At 43.3% G+C, this 27,342-nt stretch overlaps 1 protein-coding gene across 15 annotated transcripts in view; it reads left to right on the plus strand.

Annotated features, from left to right (window-relative positions):
* The window catches only part of NAV1 (neuron navigator 1), a 2,160,095-nt gene that overhangs the window by 2,008,670 nt on the left and 124,083 nt on the right, over nucleotides 1–27,342 (plus strand). For all 15 annotated transcript variants that reach the window (XM_085644319.1, XM_085644290.1, XM_085644280.1 and 12 more), the window contains 2 exons: nucleotides 14,893–15,077; nucleotides 16,128–16,290. In XM_085644319.1, coding sequence (XP_085500445.1) covers nucleotides 14,893–15,077; nucleotides 16,128–16,290 — 348 coding nt within the window. The remainder of the gene's footprint in view (nucleotides 1–14,892; nucleotides 15,078–16,127; nucleotides 16,291–27,342) is intronic.

Below are 27,342 nucleotides of genomic sequence, written 5' to 3' on the forward strand. Positions count from 1 at the left end.
TTAAACATCTCAAGATTTTGTTTTTAAACCTCTTCAAAGTTGACAAATGGACTAGTAATCTTGAAGAAAGTTATGCAAAATGCCAGTGCTCTGATGTCTTCAAAGGTGAACAAACTTGCAGAATTAGGACATGAGCATGTTTAACTGCCAGTGTGGTTGGAGGTGTGCATTCTCTTTAAATGCATAAGCAAACTGGGGCATTTGCAGAATGTGGCTCCATGATACTACCAGTACCAGCTTACCTGCTGAGATTCACGGAGTTGAGTAAAAGAATGCCATTATTGCAAAATAGAGTACAGTTTCCAGCCGAATTAAAGTGTGTGTTTATAGGCTTATTAAACAGCAGGTTTGCAAGTTCAAGCCAGGTCATGTCCCCAGTCAGGTAACCAACATTGCATTAATAAGATAAATGCCTGCTCTGATTGGAAAGCTGCAAGTTTTACCAAGAGAATGATTGTAGAGCTACAGTGTATTATTACATATAGGAAATCGACTTTCTAAGGTGACACAAGGCCAATTCCTGATTCCTAGAAGAAATTTAAAATGCGGGTGTGGCTCTTCAGAAGGAGGCTATCATGCATTTGGCCACAGCAATGTAAAATCTGTTACTCATTTTTTACCTAAGTTGTTTTTAATAGACTTCTGACTTTTACTATCCATACTGATTGTCCACTATGCACACAATCAACATAAGTGTGTGAAACTGTTGGGACAAGAATGTCCCCTGCATGGTTTATGTGCATGAACTACTACCTTGAGAGCACAACCACATGTGTATCTGGTATTCAGAGTTTAATTTTGGCCCGGGTGTCATGCTAATCAAGCGTGTTCAGGCTACTAGGTCTGTCCTTGACCATGCAAGGTCCATGACCTGTTCTGTGACCTAGAGGGTAATGGTGCACAAAGGACTAATGAGTGCAGACTAATGACCACTCTTGAAAAGACGTCTGCTATTATGTGAACCTTACTCTCCCACCTCATTTATATGTTGAGTGCATGTATAGTAGGAGTGTGGTGCATGTGTCTTAATAGGACTCTGTGTGTATGAGCTGAGTACTGAAACCAGTGGGATCCATTTTCGGTGCTCTTGGTCCAGCATGGCACAAGGTGGAGGAAGAGGACAGCTTCCCCAATCAGTGGAAGTGTATTGTCTACCGTGCTGTGGCTTGAGGGCCAACATCCAGACACTGAAGTGAGGAGCATGGGGTCTGTGATATCTATATTAGCAAGGAATTGCTGATTTGTTCTGCCCAAGCCCTGCTTAACGGTGGATGTTAGGGGTGCCAGGTTGGACTGCAGCTTCTGTTTAGGGTGAGGGAGTTTCTAGCTCAGGCCTGCCCTTTTGCCAGCTCCTGATTAGTGCTTCAAAGAGTCTGAGAGGCAGGTGCAGAAACCTCATACTTCATTTTGCCCGTTTTGTGGTTGTTCCAGCTTGGAGTCAACCCCAGTGCTACCTGGTGAGAAGCATCACTTTATACAAAGGCTATGCCTGGAGAGAAGCCACAGACACCTGAAAGAGAACCACCCCAAACTGGTTCCGAAGTCTGAGACAATGGATCCACATCCCCATCTATAAATTGTGTATATGATTGGGATCCAAATCGCACCACTTTGTTCCAGTATATGGAGCTTCATGACTAAAGAAGGGGGTGCTCTGCACAGTATTAAGAGTTTGCTGTGTGACCAGGGCGACTGTCTGCCCGACATCCAGGGTCCTAGAGGGGGAAGAGACATCAATTGATATCTGCCGGAAGACTTGAGGGTCTGCCTCGTACCTAGAAGTGCTGAGATAGAGAAGAGTCTGTCTGGCCCTGCAGGAGAGACTTCTGGGAGGAGAAACCTAGTATTTTCCTAGACTAAGAAACACCCATAGATAGTAGACTACCTGAGAGCGCATAGACAGGAGTGACCCATACTGCATCAGGTTTTCGTGGGGGGGGGGGGGGTTGTGTGTGTGGGTGTCTGTGTGTGTGTCTGTCTGTCTGTCTCTCTTTCCAAGGTGGACTGCACCTAACTTCCCATTTTGATTGGCCGAGGTTGAGGCTTCAGTGGTCTGCCATGTGTATTAGCCCCGGTTGGTGCTTGCTAGAAGGTGGTTCTGACCATCTGAGCCGCCCGGATTTTTTGCTATTTGAACACCTAATTGTTGAACTTTTACTGTGGGAGAGCCTTTTAAGTTTGGACTCACCCACAGTGAACTCGTGAAGAAAGAGACTGCCTGTGGATTTTGCTAGTGTCCCCCTGGTGAGACCTTTGCACTCCCCGCGAAGACTGCCCATGGGGCCCTGGTTCCCAACTCCGGGCCCCGAAGCCGGGGGGGCGCCGTCGCACTCCCCGCGAAGACCTCTGAAGGGGGAGGGGCCCGGGATCCCAACTCCGGCCCCGGTGTGCCCCGCACAGGTAGTGAGCCAGCAAAGGGGGTTCTCGGTTGGGACCGGTACCCCGAAGAGCGCGGCAAAAGGAGCGGCTGGGGTGGACTCCCCGAGCTGCTCTGAGTGGACTCACCGGTTGGCAGCATGGGTCTGGGTGGGACCGGACCCCCAACGAATGGCGGATGCGGCGCCCGGCTGCAGGAACAGGCTGCACGGCTCTCCCCAACACAGCGGGAGAGCCGCTGTTCTAATATGCGCGCTGGGCCCAGGGAGCGCCCCATAATGCCTTGCAAGGCATGGGTATTGCATCATGGATGGGTGCCAGGGGCCCCCGGAAGAGGGGGTCACTCTTCGTTGGAAAAGGTGCAGGGGGATCAGCAGGAGCAACGCAGCCTCCCCCCGCATGAAGAGTCAAGCCCCCCCCCCCCCCCCCTAAGTCTCAGGGTGACTCTAAAGAAATAACCCCTCGAGGGCTCAGCTTGGAATGTTTGTTCTGCAGGTTGGGCTGCATTAGGGACTGCCTCAATGTATGGAGGGCTGTGCTGGGGATATCTGGAGAAGGGCATCCCCTGGAGGTGAAGAGGGGCAATTGCACGACAAGTGTCTTTACCAATGTTATTTCCATGGTGGGACTGTAAGTCACATGCGTAATATGAATTCATAAGCAAAGTGGGGTTATGTTGCCAGACATTCCTGCTAGGGTGTCTGGCTGTATATGCTTCTGTTTTTTTTTTTTTAGTTAAATAGTTTTTATTGATAATAAGAAAGCACATGAGTACAGGTAAAGACTAATCAATAATGTTCAAAATGTAAGTATACAAACATTCTAAAAAATAGTAACTGTATAATAGGATAATTACATAGAAAAGGTTACAGAGTATAAAAGCATTTATAATAACGTGCCTAAAAAAAAAAAAAAAAGAGAGAGTATACCTAAGGAAAAAGATATGAGACTAGGAAATTGCAGTGGTATACAAAGAACCTATGTGAATGTTAGAAGGAATATAATATTTACAGGGGTAGAGTAATTTTTATAGAGGAAAGAGATAAGAAAGAAGAGAACGAAAGAAAGGAAACGAGTGAAGAAAAGAGATGAAAGAGAGGAAGAGAAGGAGAACTCAGTAGTGAGGATAAAAAGGGGTTATAATGATAATGACAGATAAGTCGTAAAAGGTAGCCATAGTAAATCGGATTTAATTTGAAGATGGATAGAAGATTGAGGAATAGAGGCAATTCTATGCTCATCACATATATAGTTCCACCAATGTAAAAAGGATAATTTAGAATTGTCTTTCCAGCAGGTTAATATGACTTTAAGAGCCACCGCAAGAAATAAATCAAACAAAGGAGATGTGGGATTAGCTTGAGCCAAATCAGGTGACATGGTGCCTAGAAATACATTATGAATACTAAGTTGAGTTTTGTAAGAGAAGATCAGGGTACACTTTGACCATATAGCAGTCCAAAATGCATAAACCTTGGGGCAATAGAACAATAAATGCAATAAAGAACCTTCAGCATTAAGACAAGACCAACAAAATGATGAAGCAGAGTGGTTAAACTTATGTAACAAAAGGGGAGTAATGACAACTCTATTATAAATAAAGTACAGGGACTGTGTGATATTAGCAGCTTTGGAAGTCTTGAATATTTTTTGCCAAAACTTATCCCATTTCGAGATCGACCAAGTCAAAGAAAGGTCATGTTCCCACTCTAGTTCAGCCTTGGATTTAGTCCGTGTACCAACAGGGGTAGATAAAGATTTATATATAAAAGAGGCACTAGGCACGGTATCAGCAGAAATTTGATATAATGGAGTATCAGGAAGAAAAGGAGGGGTTGGTAGAGAGAGAAATTTCTGTACACAATCCTGAAGTATTGAGGCTAGAGTATTATATTGTTGAATACAGGAGTCAGGTAATCGAAAAGATTCTTGCAACTGATGAAAAGAAAGAATTACATTATTCACAAACATTTGGTGTACAAAAATAAGACCCTTTTCTTTCCATTGTTTGTAGTAAAATGATTTGTGACGAAACTTAATGTATTTATTAAACCAAAGTGATGACGCTAGAAAAGATTGATAGTCATCCAATTTCGTAAAGAAAAGTGCTTGTAACAAGGATTGAGAATGTTTCAGAATTGGGTATTTGGAAACAAAAGTACAATTAGTCATGTGGACAACATCTCTCATTGAAAAATCATTTAACAGTGAACACTCAACATTGACCCATGGAGGTTTAGGTGAATCCTGGTAATCTTTAGATAAAGCATAAAATTGACGAATCAAAAAGGCGTTATGATATAAAGCAAAATCAGGGAATCTTACCCCCCCCCCTCATTCTTAGGACGAATCAGTTTGGGCAAAGCAATACGTGCATGTTTATTATTCCAGAGAAATTTAGTGCACAATGAGTTAAGCTGAGAAAAATAATATTTAGGGATTTTAAAAGGTAACATAGATAGTATGAATAGAATCTGAGGGACAATCATCATTTTAATTGTATCAAGTCTACCCCACCAAGAGAGGAACAGAGGAGACCAGAGGTTTAACAAATTAGTAATTTTAAGTTTTAAGGTAGTAAAATTATGGGACAATGTGTCACAAATGTTGGGGGAGAACCATATGCCAAGATATTTAATTTTTTGGGGATACCAGGTGAAATTAGATGAGTCAAACATATATCTAAAACATGAAGGGTTTAAGGGTAAGATTTCAGTTTTAGAAAAATTTAATTTGTAGCCAGAAACCTTAGCAAATGATGCAATTTCCTGCAAAAAGGGGGGTAGGGAAGACACAGGATTAGACATATAAAGAGGGTTATTTCTAATATGTTCCAGAAAAGGTTCTAAGCATAATAAGAAAAGAAATGGTGAAAGGGGGCAGCCCTGACGAGCACCTCTTTGAAGGGAAAAATAAGGGGAAAATAGACCATTAACAAAAATACATGCTTTTGGATTGGTATATAACAATTTAACATATGAAATAAACTTTGGACCAAAACCAAACCAATGTAATGCATGAAATAAAAACGCCCAGTTAACACGATCGAAGGCTTTTTCTGCATCTAGGGATAAGGCAGCTAGTGGGGCTGGATAATTTCTACTAAGAGCAAGAACATTGGAAAACATTCTGGCGTTATCAGAGGCCAAACGACCTTTAACAAAGCCAACTTGGTCAGGCTTTATGAGAAGAGGGATAATTTTTTCCAAACGGGAAGCTAAAATTTTTGCAAAAATCTTACAATCATAATTAATTAATGATATAGGACGAAGATTTTTGCAAAAGGAGGGGTCTTTATCTGGTTTGGGAATTACAATAATAAGGGCTTCCAGAAAAGAGCCACGGGCTTGGGAATTGGATATAAAGGAATTAAAAAGTTGTAACAATTTGGGAGCAAAAATTGAGGAGAAAGTGGAAAATAATTCTATTGAAAATCCATCAGGACCAGGAGCCTTCGCGTTTTTCAAAGATTTAAGAGCATCGGTTAATTCTTGTAAAGAGATGTCTTCTTCAAGGGGTTCGAAATTATCCTGGGAAATTTTAGGCTTGGGGATATCATGGAAAAAAGAAGTAAGATCATCTTCAGAGGGCGTGATAGTTTCTGTGTATAAGAGATTGTAGTATGATTGAAATGTGGAGATAATATCGGAATCCGATGACAGGAGTGTATTGTTTGATTCCAAATGAATGTGGCCAATAACTTTACGTTCTGATTTAATTTTTAAATAATTTACTAGCATTTTCCCAGCTTTATTTTGACCTCCATGGTATTTCGATTTGATCTTAAGGAGGATGTTACAAGCATCCGCAGTGACAATTTTATTCAGGGAGGATTTAGCCTTAATCAATTCTTGTAGTGATGAGGGAGATTTAGAATAATAATAATTGTGTTCTAATGTTTTTAGAAGGGTTAGGGTATCTTTATATTTAGTTTGCAGTAATCTTTTCTTTCTTGAGGAGTAAGCAATAGTGAATGCTCTGAAGGAAGCTTTAAAGGCGTCCCAATTGTTGTGAACGGAAGTGTCTAAAGAGTTATTAAAGGTAAATTCCTTAATGAAAGAGGTCGCTTCTAAAATAAAGGAACGATCCGATAGGAGGGAATTATTGAAGCGCCATCTACCTTGTTTACATGTGGTGAGAAATAGGTCGTTAAGGGTGGAGACAGGAGCATGGTCCGAAATAAATATGGATCCAATATCAGAAGATTGGAGACATGGTAGCAGTGATTTGGAAACTAAAATATAATCTATACGAGATCTGGTATGATGGACGGGTGAAAAAAAGGTAAATTCTAAGGTATCTGGGTTACATGTTTTCCACGTATCAAATAATGGGCGAGAGGAAAGGGCTGCTTGAAATGATTTGTGGGTTTTGTCAGGTTTAAACTTACAATTGGATTGTCTATCAGTAAATGGGTCTAACCAATTTTTAAAATCACCCCCAATCACAATATTAGGATTAGCAATTGACAATAGTTTCAGCTTTATAGAATGCCAGAATTCAGAATCTGGTTTAACAGGACCATAAATGTTGAAAAAAGTTATTTGTCATTTATTTATAACAACCTCTGCCAATACCCACCGACCATCAGGGTCTCATTCTGAGGAAATAATCTGTGCATTAATAGATTTATGACATAATATAGCGACACCACCATGACGATCAATAGCAGGAGAAAAAACAATTTGATTAACCCACTGGCGTTTAAGTTTAAGGGATTCTTTGTCATTACAATGGGTTTCCTGTAAAAAAGCAACTTGGGTATTAAGTTTAGCAAGGTGAGACAATACCTTTTGACGTTTGACTGGATGACCAAGACCACGAGCATTCCACGAAGTCACATTAACCATAATTCTGGGAGCAGGTAAACATGAGGGAACAGGAACACAAAACTGCAAAATCGACAAGACAAAAGAAGGAAAGACAATGTTCAATATGTGAAGAGGGCGACTTAGTATTAAAGATGAGACAGGTACAGAAAAACCCGATTACAGCTGAGTAAGAGTGAGTAGGTAAAGAGAAGAGACAGACAAAAAGAAAAAGAAACAAAAGAGAGAAATAGAAACATGTAAACAGATCAAGGAATAACATCCGGATCTGTAAAGAACAAAGAGAAGTCCTAGAGAGAGGAGCAGAGAGACGCCAGAGGACACGAACCACGACAATAACTATAATGAAGGAAAGAGAGAGAAAGCCACAAAAATATTGATGATATAAACCATCAACAAAAAACTTTAAGGAAACCAATTAACAGAATACGGTGTAACAATCCATAAGAGGAATTAGTCAAGGATTAGTATCCATGCCATGTGACGGGAGACTCCGAAGATAAAGTTTAAGTTTTTCCGGATCGTCAAATGATTGTGATCGTCCTTCATGAGTAATTTTGCAGAGACATGGATGAAGAATTCCAAACTGAATGTTGAGACGTCTCATATGTGGGCGTAAAGCAAGAAATTCTTTGCGACGAGCATTGGTTGCATTGGAGACATCTTGCGATATAAAGAGATCGTGACCTGACCAAATAAGACGCCTTTTGAGTCTAACAGCTTTCAAAATATGCATCAGTTCAGTAAATTCAAGAAAGAGCATAATAATGCCACGAGGTTTATTTGCAGCAGGGTTTAATCGACCTAGGCGGTGTGCTCTTTGAATATTAAGAGGACCTGGAGAGGATGTGAGATCAAGGAGCTCTGGAAGGAATTTCTGAAGAAAGGACACAAAGTCAGACCCTTCAACATTTTCCGGAAGACCATAAAGGCGTAGGTTATTTCTGCGATTGCGATTTTCAAGGTCCTCCGTGTGTATCTTCAATTTATGAATTTCCTGTTCAAGAAGCGGAATTTTTGTAGAGGCATCCTGTAAGTCACTAACACGTTGTTCCAGATCGAAAACTTTGCTTTCCATGACGATCCATCTTTCTTCAATTTGTTTCAATTTTTCATTAGTGGCTGACATGAAGGGTTGAAGGCCACGGACTTCATCAAGGATGGAGTCCAGAACAGGATTTTGAGAAGAGTGGATAGGAGAAGGCGGGTCATTCTTATGACGTTTAGGTTTTGTACCGGAGGTGGAAGATTTGATAGAGTGGGAATCAGTAGACATTGTGCCAAGTAAAAGAAAACACCAAAGAAATGCATTAAGGTAAAGGAGGAGCCACCATACGCCAGGGCAAATTCAATGATAGCCAAATCAATAAAGGAGGTCGTCCAAAAATTGAAGTGGATACGAAAATGGCACCAGAAAAATAAAAATATTATTAGAATACCGTGCAGTGCGGCAAAGGCATGGACGACGTGATCTAAAATGGCAGTCACATATGTTTTTGTGAAGAAATAATTATCATTTGCTGAAATATGGTGAGGTAAATTCCTGGCTCTTGAAATCTGTAAATATAGGCTTCAATAAGGAGGGCAACACCCTAAGACGCAATGCAACACATGACGCTGCCCTCAAAACTGCTGACGCATAAGTCACAATTGCCAAGAAGACCTCATCTTGAAAGCGGTATCCAGGCTCACCGCATCTTCAATAATCGACTAAATGGTAGCCGGGAGTCACAGTCTGACTTCATTAAAACTTTACCACAGTGTGGGCAGCAATTTACATTTCTCAGTTAAAGTGAATTTACAGCATGCAGTGGCAGCACTCCTCAAAAGTATCTTCCATTGATAACACTGCATTTAGCAACAAAATGTACTTCATTGAGTAGATAACAACGCTGAAAACATTGCCAATGGAGAATGTTCATGTCGACCTCACCGCCAAACCTTCAAGAAGTAGAGCCTTCAATGGCAACGTTAACTCGTACTCCCTGTTGCACCGCCATCTTAGGAGCCGTGCTGAGGAGAACACAAGAACCTCAATTAAGGTGTGTGGAACGCGTTCTCAGAGCGCCGCAGCACCTCCTCTGTGTTCTCGCTACATTCCGCTTGCAGTAGCGCTAGCGGGAAACGACCTCCCGAAGCTCCGTGCACCGGAATCCAAACGGTCACACGGAGGCTCACCGGAGTTTACAGAAAAGCCGCCATCTTGCGTGCGCGCTAACTGTTTTCAACTATGCTGAGTAACTCTTTTAAAGTGATGCCCAAAACTGCGTTAGGGGAAGAACAATCAAGACTGCTAGCTAATAAGATGTGGAGGTGTATACTGTATGGTCCGTATGAGATGCGCAATCATGGTTGTGTACCCAGGGCAGCTGTACCTATTTTTAATGCTTGTTGAGATGATGGGGAGGGTCGCCACTGGGATGGTGTCAGTTGGCAAGGCCCTCGCTCCAGGTTGCGTCAATCCACTGCATTAGGGGGCAAGATGATGTGCATACATGGGTGTGGTGGTACTAGACCCCACTCCACCGTGGGAGGGGTGGAAATGTTATGCAATGTCACAAAGTAATTCCAACAGCTTATGTATATTTGTAAATTGGTGCATAGTATTGAGTAGTGTGTGTGTGTTTAATAAATGTACTCTTACTTTTATAAAGCAATGTACAGACTGGACAATCAATTATTTGAGTTATTTCTGCGTACCTGTAAATGGTGATTACTAGCCTACACCACCTCCCTTGAGTAAGCCATAGACTGCTCTGCAACTCTACCCTCTGAGAGCCAAGCACTACAATAGGGTGTTTGGTTCCCAGTGAAGGTCAAATGTGACCGATTATTTGAGCAGGCCTCACAGATACTGCATCGTTTTCCAACAGGGCTCCATATGTTTTACATAGGTATCAACCCAGGTCGGTCCTGCAATTATTTTTGCTATGTGTATTGGCCCAGGTGGGCTGAATCTACCTGACTGTGTGTTGGCCTGGGTTGGACTGCAGCTGCCTCGCTGTGTGTCCACTTTGGCACAGAAGCAGGCTGCAACTGCTGATGGTGCACACACAGCAGTACTTGAACCCACCAAGCAGCATTTGCCACCCCACCCCAGAGAGGCCATGTCTGCTGAAGTTACAAGCTGCTCACAATCTCCCTCGCTGCCAGTGCTGGGACCACATGTGACTTATCAAGGGCCCCTGTCTACAACCAGACTGAGCCACTGTGGCCACACAAAGGTGAGAGCGAGAACTACAGGCTGTTTCTACCTTCTACAACAATGGAGGGAGCAACAGTAGTAAACAATGAAGTGATTTGCATTTGACCTGTGAGAAAATGTATTCTGCGTTTGTTCCTTATTCATGCTCCTCCCAAAGCTCGCTCTGAGTCAATCCAAACCAGGGTCAGCTGGGTGGGGAGTATGGACTGAAGAGACAGGAGCTAGTCCCCATAAGGGAGTCCTCATCCAAAGTATCGCACTTGATTTGTAATTGAATTGTGTATTATTGATTACTGCTGTGTGATTAAAAGTACTTTCTTTTTCAAAAAGATAAGCAGGGGGCTACACATTAAATCTATTGTGTATTTGTGAGAAAGAGCCATCTTTCTTGCATGGTATGCCCCCACTTTTTGTTGAATTGCTGATGTACTTTGACTGAGTGTGCCCTGGGCTCCTGCCAATCGGGTACCCAGGGCCTATGTTCCGTCCCTAAAACTGTGTTGAAACCTAAACCCAATTGGCATCTCTGGCCACATGTCAGCTCCTGGTAAATGGTACACTAAGTACTCAGGGCCTTGTGACCAGAGAAGACCCCTAAGGGCTGCAACACTTATTGTGCCACCCTTAGAGGCCCTGTACCCTGACACACACACACTGCCCTTGCAGGCTGAGTGTCTGGGTGCAGAACAAAACAGTCGACATGGCACACATCCCTGTGTGCCATGCCCACAACACACACTGCCCTGGCATACATCAGCCACCCCTCTAGCTGGGTGCCCTATGCCAGTGGTGTGGGTACAGGTGCATGAGCCCTGTGCCCCTTCAGTACCCAGGTCCATTCCTGGGCCCTGGAAGTGCAGTGCTGCCATCTAAGAGTATATGGTGCTGGGTGATCGTCAACACGAACTCCACAGCACCATGATGGCAACACTGAAGACTGAGGAGTTTGGTATCAAACTTCTCAGCACGTTAAACCCGCACTGATGCCAGTATGGGATTTAATGTACACCCCTGAACCTAATCTCCAATTCACGTTTTGTCTGAGGGGCTGCCTAGACTGCCACACAGCAGACATGTTGCTGGACCCCTGGGTAGAGAGCCATCTGCTCTCCTGGGCCTGCAACAATGCACATCCTGGGCGAGGTGCTAGGTCTCCTCCCCCAGAATGGGCAGGGGAAGCTTCAAAGGCATGCCACCTTTGTGAGCTTCTCCAGGCCACTTGCTGTACTCAGCAACTGGCCCCTACCGCTTCTGACCCCAACTCTGGCAGGAAGACTGGCCGGAAACCCCAAAGAAGGAAAGGTGTGCCAGCCTCTGCCAACCCCACCCCTCAGGTGGGGGAGGCGAGGTGAAGCACTTCTCCGGGCTCTCGCCATCTTGAAGATGGGAAGCCCTGCCCAATCAGGACTAGGCTACTGCCCCCCTCCCACAGGAGAGTGGCAGGATATGGGGTGTACCCACCCCAGGGCAGGGACCCATAGGTCCCTGCTCTTTACCTACCTGTAATGCCCCTAAATTTAGTATTTAGGGGCACCCAGAACCTTCCTTCCTTCCTCAGATCCAGATTCCGAAACAGCGAAGAAGATGAAGCAAGAAAACCTGCCGTGCAGCTGCTAACAAGAGGAAGATACCAACTGCTTTGACCCCAGCCCTACCGGCCTGTCGACCCTCGAACCTGCTCCTGCTAAATCCTGGCATCTCCCGTGGCCAGAAACCTCACAAACCCCGGAGGACCTGGCTACCTTGTGACTCTAAGCACCCGGGACTCCCACGACCAGTGGTACTGCTCAAAGCAAGTAACTGACCCCTGGCATCAGCCAGGAACCGCGAACCCTGCATACTCTGCACCCGCCAAGCCTGGCCTGTGCTGGAGTGGACAAAGACCACAAGGACGTCCCCCCGGCGACTGTGACACCGAATCCAGCACCCAAGGACCCACCTCGACGCTCCTGACGACGCCTGCAGCCTCAGACCCAGGGACCCCTCAACCGCGATCAACAGAGGGTAAGTTTTCCTGACACCAAAAGGCACCACTGCACCCGGCGCCCTGCGGCCCCCTGTGCCCAACTCCTGGGTACCTACCTATCCTCCAACTACCCAACTTACATTTCGAAGTGGTGGTCGCACCTGAAGAATCTTCATCCCCGAGCTTGCAGCCTTTGTTCGTTCTTGAGCTTCTCCATTGCAATCCATTGAGCGCTCAATGGCTCAAAAGCACCCTGCACCCAGCCGCCCGAGAGCCCCTGGCAGTGCAACCTCTACTCCAATCTACTTCCCCATTTGCCCTGAGGAAGAGACCAGGAGCCCAGCTCCCACAGCCGCGTGGCCTGCAAGCCAGCAGCCACCAACCAAGGGCCCCCTGCCTTCCATAGGTTACATTGGGCCTAACTCACACTGCACCCGGCTGCCCCTGTGCCGCTGAGGGTGTAACAACTGTATTTACCTGACCTTGGGAGACCCCTAAGTCTATACCCAGAACCTTAACTCTGCCAGTCGAGTACTTACCCAAAAGCCGATAACTCACTTTTCTTCCATAGTGTAAAATTGACTGGTTTCACTTGAAATTTCTTCCAAGTGTGGAGTTTCTAAACTTTAAAATATTCACCTAAAATCAACTGAGTAACGAAAACGAAAATACTCACCTGCTATCAGGAGAGATCCCAGTGCTGGATCTTGGTGCCCAGCCCTGACCCTGAAAAGTAATTACAACCATACTTACCTCTAACTCAATTGTCTTCCATAGGTTGCCATTGACTGTTTTTCTGTGAAATTTCTTCGGTGTCGATTTTGGCAAACTACAAATATTCTTTAAAAATCGCACCAACTGTGAAAACTTAATTACTTACATGTTTTAGATAGATGTCCCAGTGCTGAACGTAGGAGCCCAGCACTGGATTACAAAAGTAACGAGAACATACTTTAATAACTTGAATTTTCTTCCATAGTAAACCATTGACTGTTTTTCTGTGAAATTTCTTCTAAGTGTCGATTTTGCAAACGTACAAATATTCGTTAAAAATCGCCTGTATAACCTAAACGCATTCTATCAACTGCTTACAGGTGGTACACTAGTGCTGGATCCAGGATCCAACACTGAACTAGGAAAAGTAACAATAACCCCACTTACCTGCTAAGTGAATTTCCTCCCATAGGATTACATTGGTGATTCTATTAGAAAATGTTTCTAAGTGTCAACTTTTAAAATACCAAAATATTGCTTAAAAATCACAACAGTAACTAGTAACGGTAATCTAGGATCCAGTCCTGGAGTTAGAAAAGTAATCCAAAAAGTAATCAATTGCATTTACTTAGAAATTCCCATTGAGCTCAATGTATAATTGTGTTTCAATTGTGTTGCCAATTGCAACAAACTGTAACAATTGCATTCAAAAGTCTATTGTTTATTGCAAAGTATTTAACTAAAGCATCTCATTCTTACAAAGTATATTTTTGATACCTATTGTTGGTTCTAAAATAAAACCATATATTTTTATACAAACCATTGGCCTAGAGTTCAGTTCTTGAGTGTGTGAGACCATTTGCTGACTGAGTGTGTACAACAAATGTTTTACACTGTCCTCTGATACTGCCTTACTGCTTGACCAAGCTACCACTTTAGAGAGTAAGGTTATATCTAGCTTTAGCCTCTGCCAAACCTCTGGGGACTCTTTGCACACTGTACCTATTTGGGAACAGTATATACAGAGCCACTTTCCTACAGTATTGACCGTTGAGGCCTGAGCTTGTGCCCTCACACTACCTCACTAAGAAGCCTGTGACTTCTTGCCTCTGCTGCTTTAAGTCAAATGAGAAAAGGGTTGTTCTTGGCCTAGTTTGCAGAGCCATTGTAGGACGGACCCCAGGACATCAAGGCATATGACTTCAAACACCCTGTTGGGGCCCAGTTGTCCCTGTGAATTTGCTGGTCCCATTTGCATGAACTAAAGTCTGTTTCTCAACAAGCACTTTATGCCATGTTAAACTTATCAACATGTTTAGAATGGAGGACTAGCCTTGCTTGTGTGATTTAGGGATAAATAACTGTGCCAGCCAAACTATACTAACTTAAAGGGCTGGAGTAGTACTCCTCTCTTCTATCCTTATAGAAGTAATTTTTGTGTTGGCAGTAGCTTGGAACTGTTGTAATCTGAGAGATCTGCAAGTGCATTTAAGTCCCTTAGTTATGGCATACAACTGTTTCAGTTCACCTTTGAGTCCTGCATCGTCGCGACTTATTGCTGTGGATAACCATGTGCATTAATTCAGAGCACATGGAGTTTTTCCTGCAGCATAGAATGTTAGCCTTCAACTTGCTCTCCTTTTTTAAAACTGAAAGAGGTGCCTGGTTTAACTGAATATATAGAGAAAAATGCTTGCGTTTGGTGCCTGTGCCATGGAGGTGGTCAAGTAGTGTACATGTAGATCTGCATGTACTTCTAGACATCTTGTGTAAAATTCCATTTATTATTGTCTCCCATGTAGTTAAGAAGTTCCTTCAACAAAGCCTTCAGCATCAAGAAAGGTCCTAAGTCAGCTTCTTCATACTCTGATATTGAAGAGATTGCCACGCCGGATTCCTCTGCTCCCTCTTCTCCTAAAATGCAGCATGGCACCTCAGAGCCTGGCACTACCTCACCGTCCATCAAGTCATCCACCTCATCTTCTGTGTAAGTAGACATTTCTCCAGTGGTGTTCCTTAAATCATGTTGTTTTTTTCTTCACGTGATTATGAAGTCACTTTGGTCCTCTATCATCAGTTCAGGTGTGTTGAGAGGGTTATTTCCAGATGTTTGTCTGTTGCTAAGTCAACAAATCTGTTAAGGGAGAAGATATACAAATTTTGTCTCTTAATATAATTTGTTTTTTTACAATTATAAACGTAAGCTTGCAAATCCTTATCTGAAAACCCCTCTTGGAACAAATCCTTCATGGTATTTAAGTTGGTTGTTTTGACTCTGTTGAGTAAAGTGGGGTCTTAGCAGGGAGTTTGTACTGAGGAAATGGTACGTCAGCTATCTGAGATCAAGACTGCATTTATTGACCACATTTTTCTCTGCTGTTGCAAGCTTGTGCAGTCCACACATCATATTAAGCAACTATTATTGGATTGGTACTAAGTGTAGGGAATATGTACGGAATGATGCTTAATGAAAACCCCAGTGATAGTGGATAGTCTACATGTTTGTGATGCTCTGTATAGATATTACTGCCTAGGCACATCTTGGAAACCAAATGCATTGTTGCAAATGTTTTCCCAACATGTTTTTCTGTAGGATGGAAATGAATTCAATTCACAATTTGTATAATTTTAAATGGCATTTTGGTTATATGTACTTATCAATATTGGAACCGTTTCTATTTTCTAATGATTGTATCTGTGATTATTTCCATGTATTTTTTTTATGTAAACCAACAGTAAGACTGGAGAATTTGATACTTATTGAGCAGGCTTGGAAGGCACTGAAAGGCAGATGCTCATGCACTGTATTAGGGAAAGCAATGAAAATGATTAACATATTATGATAAATGCATAAAATATCTGTAAGTGCTCCACAGAAGGAGAAGAATCATATTATTTGGTGTAGTAGAAGGTACATGTTTGAAGTACGAAAGCTGAGCAGTGTCGCCAAACTTGTAGCAAATTTCTTTATTTCCCCTGGTAAAGCCCCATATGTCTCATCGAACAAATTGGTAAATTTCCTTATTTGCCTATACAGGATCTTTGAGGGCAATGATGGAGAAGAACCGGAAAAGAAAGTGGTGTCTGAGCTGCGCTCAGAGTTGTGGGAGAAGGAGATGAAGCTGACGGATATCCGCCTTGAAGCACTGAATTCTGCCCATCAACTAGACCAGTTGCGGGAGACCATGCACAACATGCAGGTAGGCAGAGGTCTAGGCTGACATTTGGGTGTGTCGGGTCTGGGATGTTGAAAGTGCCATTTAAAAGCGGAAGGATTAGAATGTTGCGAGACATAGCAGTAATCACTCCTGGTTCACCAAAATGCAAGATGATGAAATCAAACCTAATTGAGACCCAGGACCTAAAATAACTTTAAAATCCACCCAGGTCCATTATATTTTAAGTTTCACTTCTGCAAAATGTTTCCAGTTGGTAGGTTAAGGTTAGGCGAGAGGAGTGTGGCAACGTGAAACTGATTCTCTTTGCAGATCCTCTAATTGATATTGGGCCAATCCTGTGATGTTTACCTAAAACTTAGTATGCATAATAAAGGTTTGGTCAAGTTAAGTACTTGAATAGTGCAGACTTCCAAACATGGGTTTCTTGGTGTTCCTTCACATTCAGGTGGACCATCAAGCAGAAACGTTTCTGGTATACCTGTCACTATGTTGCAAAAGTTAAAATATACACCAAGGAAACAAATTGAGGAAGGAAAGGAAGTACCCAAACCTGGCAGCAGAACAGAAAAGGATCGCTTTTGCATTACTTTTATATGAAGAATTCGCCAACAAATTACGTTTGCCTGAATGGAGAACACATTTTATTCCCGGTTCAGGGGAGTCTTTCAGAAATGTAAGATGGTACACTACCAAAAACAGACAACTGAATGATGCCCAGTTGTGAAGTCTACAAATAGAAGAAGTGGATAAACAGTGACAAAGACAAATGTATGGGCTTTGGTCATCAGCGGCCACTTTCGAGACATCTGGTGACGGTAACAAGAGATAATATGGCCTACTAGATACAATCAGTTGGAATAAACCAAATCCAATACTGCAGAGGTCCTATTCAAAATCGCATGGTGGGGAAGAATTGTTTTTACTAGTCTCAAAAGAATAAAGTAAGTTGATTGATCTACAGCCATATTATATTGTTGCACTTGAAAAGTTGAGTCTTGTTTGAATGACAGATAGCTCACCACCTTTAAAAATGTTTGGGTTGTTCTTGCTTGTATTTGTGTGTCTTGTGAAACCAGGACACAGTATTAGAGCCACGTTGAGGTAGAAATGTCCTTGTAAAGACTAAAGTAAACTTCCTCTTCCTATGTAACTGAATGGATGAGCAGATAGTCCGTGTGCATCTGCTTTTATGCTGCAGGATTTTATTCTTCTTTCAAAGTCTGTGTATTGAATGTTGCTTTGCTCACACCAGTCATTATGTAAACTCTTTATGTATTTGGTTCATCTTTGAAATCCATCTGGTTTCCAAATGTAATGAACAGTTTCAGGAGTTAGTTAAAACCCCTGTGGAGCTCATCTGTGGGAGATTTTCCAGGCAGACAAAGGGCTCTTAGATTTTACTTACCATTTTTTTTCTTGGCAGGAGGAATCAGTCAATTGACGTGCCTCCACCCTATCAGTCCTGTACACTACTCATTCCTTACTCCAGCGATGGATTTTAAGAAATAGTGTTAGAGTACATCATCCGTTTCTCCCAGACCTTATGGCGAATCTCTGACCAGCCCCATGATTTGTACACAGGTTGTTGTGCTACAGTGCACTAGTTTCCCCCCACCCCCTGCCCCCACTGAGTCATTACTGGAAAACGGGGACCCCGGCCAAAGCATTTTTGATGATTTGAACCACAAAACAATACACAAAAATACAGAAGTAATCATTCATCCAACAAACATTGATGAATGTTATTTATTTCGCAAACATATATAAAAATATCAAAATATTATTGTAATGGGAAGGTTGGAGCTTTTCTAAATTCACTTGAGGTCCCTATAATCCATATTGTATTCTGTTTGATGCACTTGCACTGCTCCCATAAATCAATCTGAGGATTCAAACATAATGTTTGCCCTCCCATTTTAAATTCCTTCATATATTCAGAACGTTATTAAATATTTAAATTTTACTTCTTTATTTATATCTACTTTATTAATCTATTAATGTTATTTATTTTTCTAAGCAGTCATGGACCCCCTGAGTTGGCTTGGCAGACCCCTAGAGATCCTAGACCACAGGTTAAGAACCCCCTGGTCTAGGATGTTCGTGGACTGCAGCCCATTTTGAACTGAGGCAGAAGAGAAGTGTATTGAGAGGAGAAGGAACCCTGTTTTGTTGTGCACTCTGCATATTTAAGGTGCAATATGCCTGAGTCTTTAATAATAACGGAGAAGGTCAGGATATGGGTTTAAAAGAGCAGGTGCCAGGCTACAGACTTGAGGGCTCCTTGAAGTGTAGCAATGCGGTTGAGGCGAAACCTACTCATCTTGATCTGTTGATCTATTTCGATGTGTCTGTGAAATCAGGCCACTGATCAGCAAAACAGAACAACCAGCAGTCATCACTGTTGTGGAGGGTATTACAATCATTTGTAAGCTGGCTGTTTAGTTCCCCTCAACATAAAACCGGATTGAAGATAATCCAGGAGATTGTTTTCATTTGCTTTTTTTCCATTGGTTGTTATCACAAATTTCACCAATGTTTGAGAAAAGAGAAAGGTTGGAAATGAGATGCAAGTTGCTAGGGTTTTGAGTCAGACAAGTCCCACCGCGTTTGGGAACATCCTAGGACAGACATTGAAAAGATTATTCCATATGGTTCTAAATGCGTATGCAGATCTTTGACTAGAGTAGTTCTAATTGCATCCAGAAAATGGATGGAAGGTTCAACGCATCCAGAAACTTGGTGGAAGGTTTGAGTTTGGCTATTATATTAAACAGGACACGCTGCTTTGCCAATACAAAGTATTGCATTGCCTCAGGCCCGGACAAGAATCCACAGCCTGCCAAAATATTAAAAATACTGGCACAGTCAAATATAGCATTGCTGAAATCCGGACTGCAAAGGCAAATGAGGCAATTTCAGCAGCATTTGTGAAACGAGAACTGGCTCCAAAGCAAACATGAACCAGGGGTAGCGACCTTCTGTAAAATGAACATAAAAGCACTTACAGTGCGGTGCTTGGGCAGGCTAGCATTGGTGACAGGTGGTGCCCACTTCCGTTCAGGAGCTACTTTAAAACATTCAGGGAATGTTTGCTAACAAAATCCACATATTCGTAGTCACCATTGATTTAACAGATCTGTCAAAGCCGCTAACCATCAGTATTACCCCAAAATATTTAATAAATACCTTGTTCTAAGATCTCCTCTCCTGGGTAGGGCAAGCATAGTCGCCACACATCAGTACTCTGTACCCCAAGTGTAATCATACCATGCTCAAATCCCGAGTAAAGTGGCATCATATCCTAACTCTGACCACATGTCTCTTGTATAAGTAGGCAGCAAGGTGATAGAGTGGGAAAAATTCTGGATAATCGGGTTTGGGGTCTTTTATTATTTTACTGCTCCTCTACAATACAGTATCCCCAGTAATCACTATATTACCGCTTAAAATTAAAAGCATGCACTTCACAGCTCAGTTGTTAAGTCTTTGCACTACCACTCAAAAAGAATAAATATTTTTCATCACAAAGCTTTGAATGATTCGATCAATTAAAGCCAGCACTGGCTCCTAAGTACTCTTTACATTTGCATATTACCCTTTACATTTGTAGAATGAACTTGTGCACATTTGCATTCCTTTAGGGCAAGCAGGCACCCTGGCAGGAAGGCTTGTTTAGCTGTCTCTCAGGCTTCGGTTTCACAGCGCAGGAAACTCCCTTGAAATTTAGCGACACAAATATGGAAATGTGGCGGCATTTTTGCGGCACTTTATTTTACTCGTTATCATTCATTTTCAGCCTGAAATCAATGGAAACTGTTTTAGCAGAGTATTCCACTTGTAATAGGCATGTTTAAAGTATCTGCAGTCTACGGAAGCACAACTCCAGTCCTAACCTTGTGGGAGTGTGCTGTATTTCTCCCTGGGATGTTCTACTGCTCATGTATGCATCGTGTCGGGGCACCGCTGCCTCTGGATCTGAGAGGCAGTACACCTCTTCCTCAGGCACCCTCTTTTGCTAATTTTTTAACTAGTGCTATGGGGGCCCTCAACCATGAGATCAGTAATGTTGAGGAAAGCCTAGGTGCCACCAAAACAGGTTTTTCTGGAAGATAAGCAGACTCTACCAGCATCAGAAGTCGCCAGCCCCAGTACTGAATCAAGTAACCTGAGTTGATTAAATACACCTCGGTCCTCCTGATGGAGGAGAGTTAATCCTTGTATTACACATGAACTTGTAACTATTGATTCAGATCCAGTTAATGCTGTGAAGCTGTTGACTGATTTTTCTCAGCTCCCACCCATGGAAAAGTAAAAAAGGAGTCTTTGCGTACTGTGCACCGTAAGGATAAAGTGCTGCCCAATCCAGTTGGCAGTCCAGTGTATACCACTACTGCTGTAGTGAATTTGGAGGTCAGGTCAGTTTCAACAGCACAAACGATGTACATACCCAGCGCTCGAGACCATTTGACTCATTCATGGGTAGATTAAAAGCAATTGAGTGTGCCATTTTGACTTGCCCACCTCTGATCACCTACCCACGTCAATTCTAAGAATTGAGGGTGCCACTGATGCCCCCCCCCCAATCTTGTGTGACCATACAGCGCCTTGATTCAGATAGCTGTATTTCAAAAGAAAATAGTACTGTAACATTTGTCCCTCAAGCTAATTCTGCTAGTCTTCCTGTACTGTCTTTCTGACTCTGGATGCACAGAGTGCACTGTCACCGTGGGCTGTTTCCATCCGAAAAGGCTGCTGCAAATTTGGAACCGTTTTATTAATTCATCTCTGGAGCATGTCAAAGAAGCAACATTAATTTCGAATATAACCTACCCCAAGATCCACAAGTACTTGCTATCACAAGCCTGCGCGGCAATGTAATGCAGCTCCGTGTTTACTGAAAGTCACGCTTCCTGCTTCGAATGCTCGATGGCTTCTGAATGAATCACAGCTCACAACCCCCTCAGCTGAGACTCTTCTGGCCGGCCCTCTTGAAAGTGGTATAAAGGACTCAACCATATCACGGATGCCTTTTTACAGACACATGCCATAAATAACAATGGCAAATGCACGCACCAATGATGTGCAGAACAAGAGTACGTGCCCGTGGGCATGCTGCACACCAGGCCTGTAGTAATCTGTTTGCATGCAAGCCTGGTGTGCTTGAAACTGGCTATTAAAAGATTCCTTCCATGTTGCATTCACCAGGGCAGCAATGGTTTTATTGAGCCAGTCAGCAAGAATACGTGTATTTCGGACCTATCAATCCACTGAACGTGAAGTGTGCGTGCAAATGAAGAATTTTGTGCCTGCTTCGGCGTGTTCGTGCCACTGTGCAGAGGTGCACCTAGAGCCAAATGTCGGGGGGGGGGGGGGGTGGCTAATTCCTACCGCAATAGGCCGAGTGGAGGTGCAGGGGGCTCTAAGAAGGGGTGAAAACAGAACAGAGCCTAGTTAACAAGTGAATGGTCTCTTTTAAAGACCTGTGAAGTACTCTGGTGCGGCTGTCTTAAGACTGTCGCCAGCCCGGGAGGCTGTCTCAGCCCGGGCTGACACACACTATGTGGGAGGGAGGGGGGCTGAAGCCCTTTGAGCCTGCCACTGTGGGTAAAATATACATGCCTGCCCCCGCATCCATGTATTGACAGCTTTTCAGTGTCTCTTGGGATTCACCTTCAGTGTTTTGGCGCATTTTCTAAATTTCGTGGGCAGTTTTGTAAAAATCGCGGCATTTTTACAAAACTGCCGATTTCACGATTGTTTTGCAAATCGTGAAATCGCGAAATCCTGGAGGGTCTGACTGAATGACAGAACGGTTATTCATAAATCAAAAAAAAGGATAGGCATGTGCACCTCCAATCCCTCCCATTTGGACCTCTGAATTTGCACAGGAAAATAGTTTGACATTCAGGAAATATCCACATTTTACAGCAGCAATACTGGAATGAACGCTCCATGTTCACGTAAATAGATAAGAAATCGAGATTACTGATTCCATTAGCCATGATCAATTCCATCTATTAGTCTTGTACTTCAGCCCCTTTCAAGCAATCGCCTGCATTCGCACAGTATTCCGGCACCAAGTGGCACAGCGCCAGCTGACATTGATCACGTTTGTTGCAGGAAAGCATTAATGCCCAGAAGGCAACATTTGCTAGCACTGCAGAAATGCGTCTCTGCAATCACATGCAGCTCAGCAAAGCAAGGCTTCCACTGAACCAAAATCTGTTGTGCTTGCAGCATTGGGACTGCTGGGTTTACTGGAAAATAGCTCCCTGGGATTTGGGTGAGCCATGTGTGCAGTGGCGTAACGAAACTTTAGGGGACTGCCTTGCAAAGTACATGGAGGGGGCCCCCACGCTCCGACCAAGTCAAGAGCTCTCAGGCCATGGGCCCACTGCCGGTACACCGTGCCGAAAGGGCTCCTTGGAGTTCCCCTGCCACCCTGATATGGCAGGGGCTGCGGGGGTTACAGTTCAGCCACTGCATGTATGACAGGAAGCCTGTGACTTTCAGCTGCTGAGAAAGGTTAGTTGGCTAGAGTATCTATTGCAGTGTCTGTGATCCTTTGTGAACCAGATTCAAATCCCTTTTTGGATGTGCAAAATTGGTGGAATTGTCTTCAGCATTTTTTTAAGTCTGTACTTTGCAAACTTTCTGAATTTCACAACCGTTCTGACATAATAAAAAAAAATAGTGGGTGGAAAAATGAATAATTTCAATAGTTTTTGCATTCAAGGTCGGAGTTAAGGGCTACTTGTAACAGTATTGAGCCTAAAAATTATCCTTCTTTGAAAATATTTTTGTGATAGAAACGTTACGATAAGTTTGAAAGTTTACAATTTCATGAAGGGCAAATTTTGTCAAAATTTCACTGATTTGTCTGATATTTTAATTGGAACCAGCGCTAGACTCTGCCACATGCTTCGGCGTCTCTAAATTAAATTCGGAGTTTAAATACAAAGCGGCCAAATATGACATTTATTAGAAGCTCTGCCCTTGTTACATGCAAACCATTCTATGTCTAATACCTCTCTTGCTTGGCAGTGGTCTTGGATCTCATGAAGAGTAGTGTTCTGTAGTTTGTCAGTGATATGCCTCGCGGGTGCTAGTTGTTCGCCCATGAAAGTGTAAGGGGATGAAGTTTGAAGTTTATTGGTTTATATAGAGCTGAATCACCCCAAGGGGGTATCTCTGCGCTTGGACGGTAATCTTAACAGCCAGATCAGAGGGCTAGAAAAGGTGAGTTTTAAGAAGTTTCCTGAACTGCGAGAAGTTCGAACAGTTGCGAAGCTGAAGAGGCACTTCATTCCAAAAAGCAGGGGCAAGATGAGTGAAGGCTTTGCCACCACTGCGCGCTTTTTGTATTCTGGTGCTGCATAGTAGGAGTTTAGAACCTGATCTAAGAGATCATGAGGGGGTGTACTTAATTAGCTTATTAGAAAGTTTAAGGCCTTGAAGAGACAGTGCAGCCTATCTTGAATTTCACTCGATTTCTCACAGGGAGCCAGTGGAGTTTTCTGAGAAGAGGAATAGAGGGGGTTCTAGGTGGGACGCCCGCTACAAGGCGGGCAGCCGTGTTCTGAACAACTTGTAGCTTGTTAAGGGAAGCTTCATTGGCCGATAGAAGCAAAGCGTTACAATAGTCTGGTCTGCTTAGTATCGGGGCTTGCCTCAGCGTTTTTTTTAGTGGAAGGGGGTAGCAGGGGAAAAATCCTTCTAAGTAGACCTAGAATATAATAGCAGGTGCCAGCAGTGGTGTTGGCATGAGCGTCTAGAGTGAGGTTCTGATCGATTCTGATACCTAGGTTCTTGACCACTTCCTTAGGCAACAGGGCATTACCCAACTCCTCGGGCCACCAGCTGGCTGACCAGCATATGGCAGGTCCTCCAAACAGCATGATTTCAGATTTCTCTGTGTTTAATTGGAGGAAATTATTTTGCATCCAGGAAGCAATAGCCATCATGCGCTCGGAGAAGATGAGTTGTATGTCTGGTCTGTTCTTGTCAAAGGTGAGGAGGAGCTGGGTATCACCTGCGTATGATATGGGATCAAACCCTAAGTTCCTCATGAATTTAGCCAGGGGGGGGTCACATAAATGTTGAAAAGGGTGGGGCTCAAACACGAACCCTGAGGGACCCCCTTGGTAACATTAGAAGGGGCAGATCTGTAGGGACCCAGGGTGACGGTCTGGGTTCTATCAGTTAGAAAGTCAGTCATCCATTTCAATGCAAGCCCCTGAACCCCTATGTCTTGTAGTCTCTGCAGCAGGATCTGATGTGAAATGGTATCAAATGCTGCTGATAGGTCAAGCAGCACCAAAAGTGCTGCCTGACCATTGTCTAGTGTCATCCTGATGTTATCAGTTACCTCCATTAGAGCTGTTTCGGTACTGTGTTTGGCCCGGAAGCCAGACTGGGAGACATCTAGTAAGTGAGAGGATTCGATGAAAGCAGACAGATGTTTATTTGTGCCTCTCAATAAGCTTACTCTGTAGGGGAAGCAGGGATATGGGGCAATAATTGGTCAGCTCAGAAGTCTGAATCTTGAGATTTTTGCGTATAGGGATTATCTGAGCATTTTTCCATTCAGAAGGATGTCTACCTGAGCTCAAAGAGCTGTTAGGGATGGAGCAGATGGGTATGGCAAGTTGAGCCGAAAGTCTGGAAGATATTTTGGCAGGGATAATATCAAGGGGAGAGCCTGATTTAGTACTGTTAAGAAGGGATATAACTTTTGTTGGGGCGAGTGGAGGGAAGCAGTGTAGTTGCGAAGGAGAGTTTTGATGGCTAGTGTACCCCGCTATGGAGAGGGGAGAGACGGCATTAGATGAAATAATTTTCTGATATGTTTTCAATTTTTTGAATAAAGGAGACTAGGTTATCACACAGAGACTGGGATAGGGATTCTGCAGTATCACACGCTCTGAGATTTGTATAGGATTTAAGGATTTGAAAGAGAGTCCTGGAATTGTTTCCAGCTTGATCCAATTGGAGTGAGATGTGGAGTTTGCGAGCATTTTTGATATTTTTGTGGTAGGAAGTCAAGCGGTCCTGTAACTCACTTTATTTTGCTCATTGTGAGAGAGTCGCCAAATCCGCTCTAGCTTCTTACATTGGCTCTTTTCCGCACGCAAAGCGGAGGAATGCCAATTAGAGGGGGTGGATTTAGGAGAGTGGGTGTGAAGTTTCATAGGGGCTGCCTTGTCTATAGTGTTTAAGATGACAGAGTTAAAATGGGATAGTTGTTGTTCTACATTATAAGTGGCAGTGTCAATGTCCCAGGAGAGAAAAGGGGACAGAAGATGATCAGGCGTCAATTTATGCCAGGGTCTATACCAACGATTAATATGAGAAGTAAGGCTGGGGGAGATAATGGGACTGGTAAGTTGAAAGTTCACCAGAGAGTGGTCCGACCAGATCAGAGGGTATGTTTCTCCACTTACAATGTTCTGGAAATTAGTTAGAATGAGGTCCAGGGTGTGACCAGCTACAAGAGTGGGGTTGTTATTAATTTTTAAAAGTCCAGAAGAGGCCAGGTCTTTTAGACACATCATGGCGTCGTGGTTAAGGGCATCTTCACTATGAATGTTAAAATCTCCTAAATGGAGAATATTAGGGGGGGCAATCACATGAGGAGAGATAAATTCTAATAGTTGGCTGGTAAAGCCCAGTAACGGGCCCGGGGGCCTGTACACAAGAGCTCCTTTCCAGCTGCGTTGGGGGTGTAGGTCAAGTCTAAATATAAGGCATTCAAATGCATCAGTACACAGTTGGTCGAGAATAGAAACGGAAAAGGATTCTCTGAAAATTAAGGCTATACCTCCACCGACTCGACCCGTCTTGTCGAGTCTCTGGATGCGATAATGTGATTTGAATAAAGAGAAGGACAGTACCGCGGCTGGTCAGTCAAACTCTTGGACCTTGCCTTGATAATGTTATTTTAGGACTTTCGGTGTAAGTCTTACCACTGCACCATTTCTAAGAGGTTATTAGTTACTTGTTTGATAGCTTCCCATACCTGCGTAGAGTATAACAGCTTCTCATTAATACACCATGGTGAACCCTAAGTTGGCAGCTCTGATAAGTGTGTTTTGTTTACTGTGGATGCCAACAGGCGAAGTTTGACTCTCTGGATCCTGATGCACCTAATTGCGTCTTTTTTCCATGCCTTGTTGAACAGATAGTCTTTCAGAGCTGATCCAAAATTCATTAATGTGTGGATCTAGGGCGACTCAGGGAGCTATAAAACCCTTGTGTTCACTTTCCTTGCAAACCATGGAGCTGATGGTTCCAAGAGGTCTAGTTCTGCTCTATGTAGGAAGCTATAGCGTTAAACTTCCACTTACAAAATATCTGTAATTGTATTCTGAATTCAGTTTCCTTGTACCCAATTGAGTGTTAACTCCCTAAACAGCCTTAACCAGACACCGTGAGGTTAGTCACCTCTTAAGGCACCACCCTAATCCATTAAATATTTCATGGCCTTAAAATGCTTTAATAATACTAAAGATTTATCAACTTTAAGCAAAGTTGCAGCGTTCTTCACCTTATGTTGAACAACTTTCAGAGTCCGTTGTGTGCTAGGAGATATGGGGTCCGGGCTATCATACTGGTGGGACCTAGAAATGTTCATGCACACGGCTGTGGTTCTCACTGCCAGGTGCCTCCTTATACAGGAATGAAATCAAGATGGTGAGCATAGTATTGGAAACTTGGCTAATACTTCAAAAACACCAGGGCTTTGTATTTTTATGGACTGAGTGAAAATGTTATGCTAAATGCGCCCACTGCTACGATTTGAGATGCCGGCGCTACATCGATCTGAAGTTCTAAAAGCAAACTGTACCATCGCAGGAAATACCTGCATGTCTGAGCACTGGGTCCTTGGAGGCCTGTGAACGGAAAACAACAAATGAGAGCACTGACGCTGCTGGCATTAACAGTCCACAGTGCAGCTCCCTCTCCTAGCGCCTGTTGACTTTATGCTGGTCAGTGACGCTGTCCATTGCTCCGCTGCCTTTTGGCTTTGTTTGCGCTATAGAAATACCACATACATACATGGACAGGGAGCTA

Source organism: Triturus cristatus, chromosome 1_1 (assembly GCF_964204655.1).
Source record: "Triturus cristatus chromosome 1_1, aTriCri1.1, whole genome shotgun sequence".
Classification (NCBI taxonomy): Eukaryota; Metazoa; Chordata; class Amphibia; order Caudata; family Salamandridae; genus Triturus; species Triturus cristatus.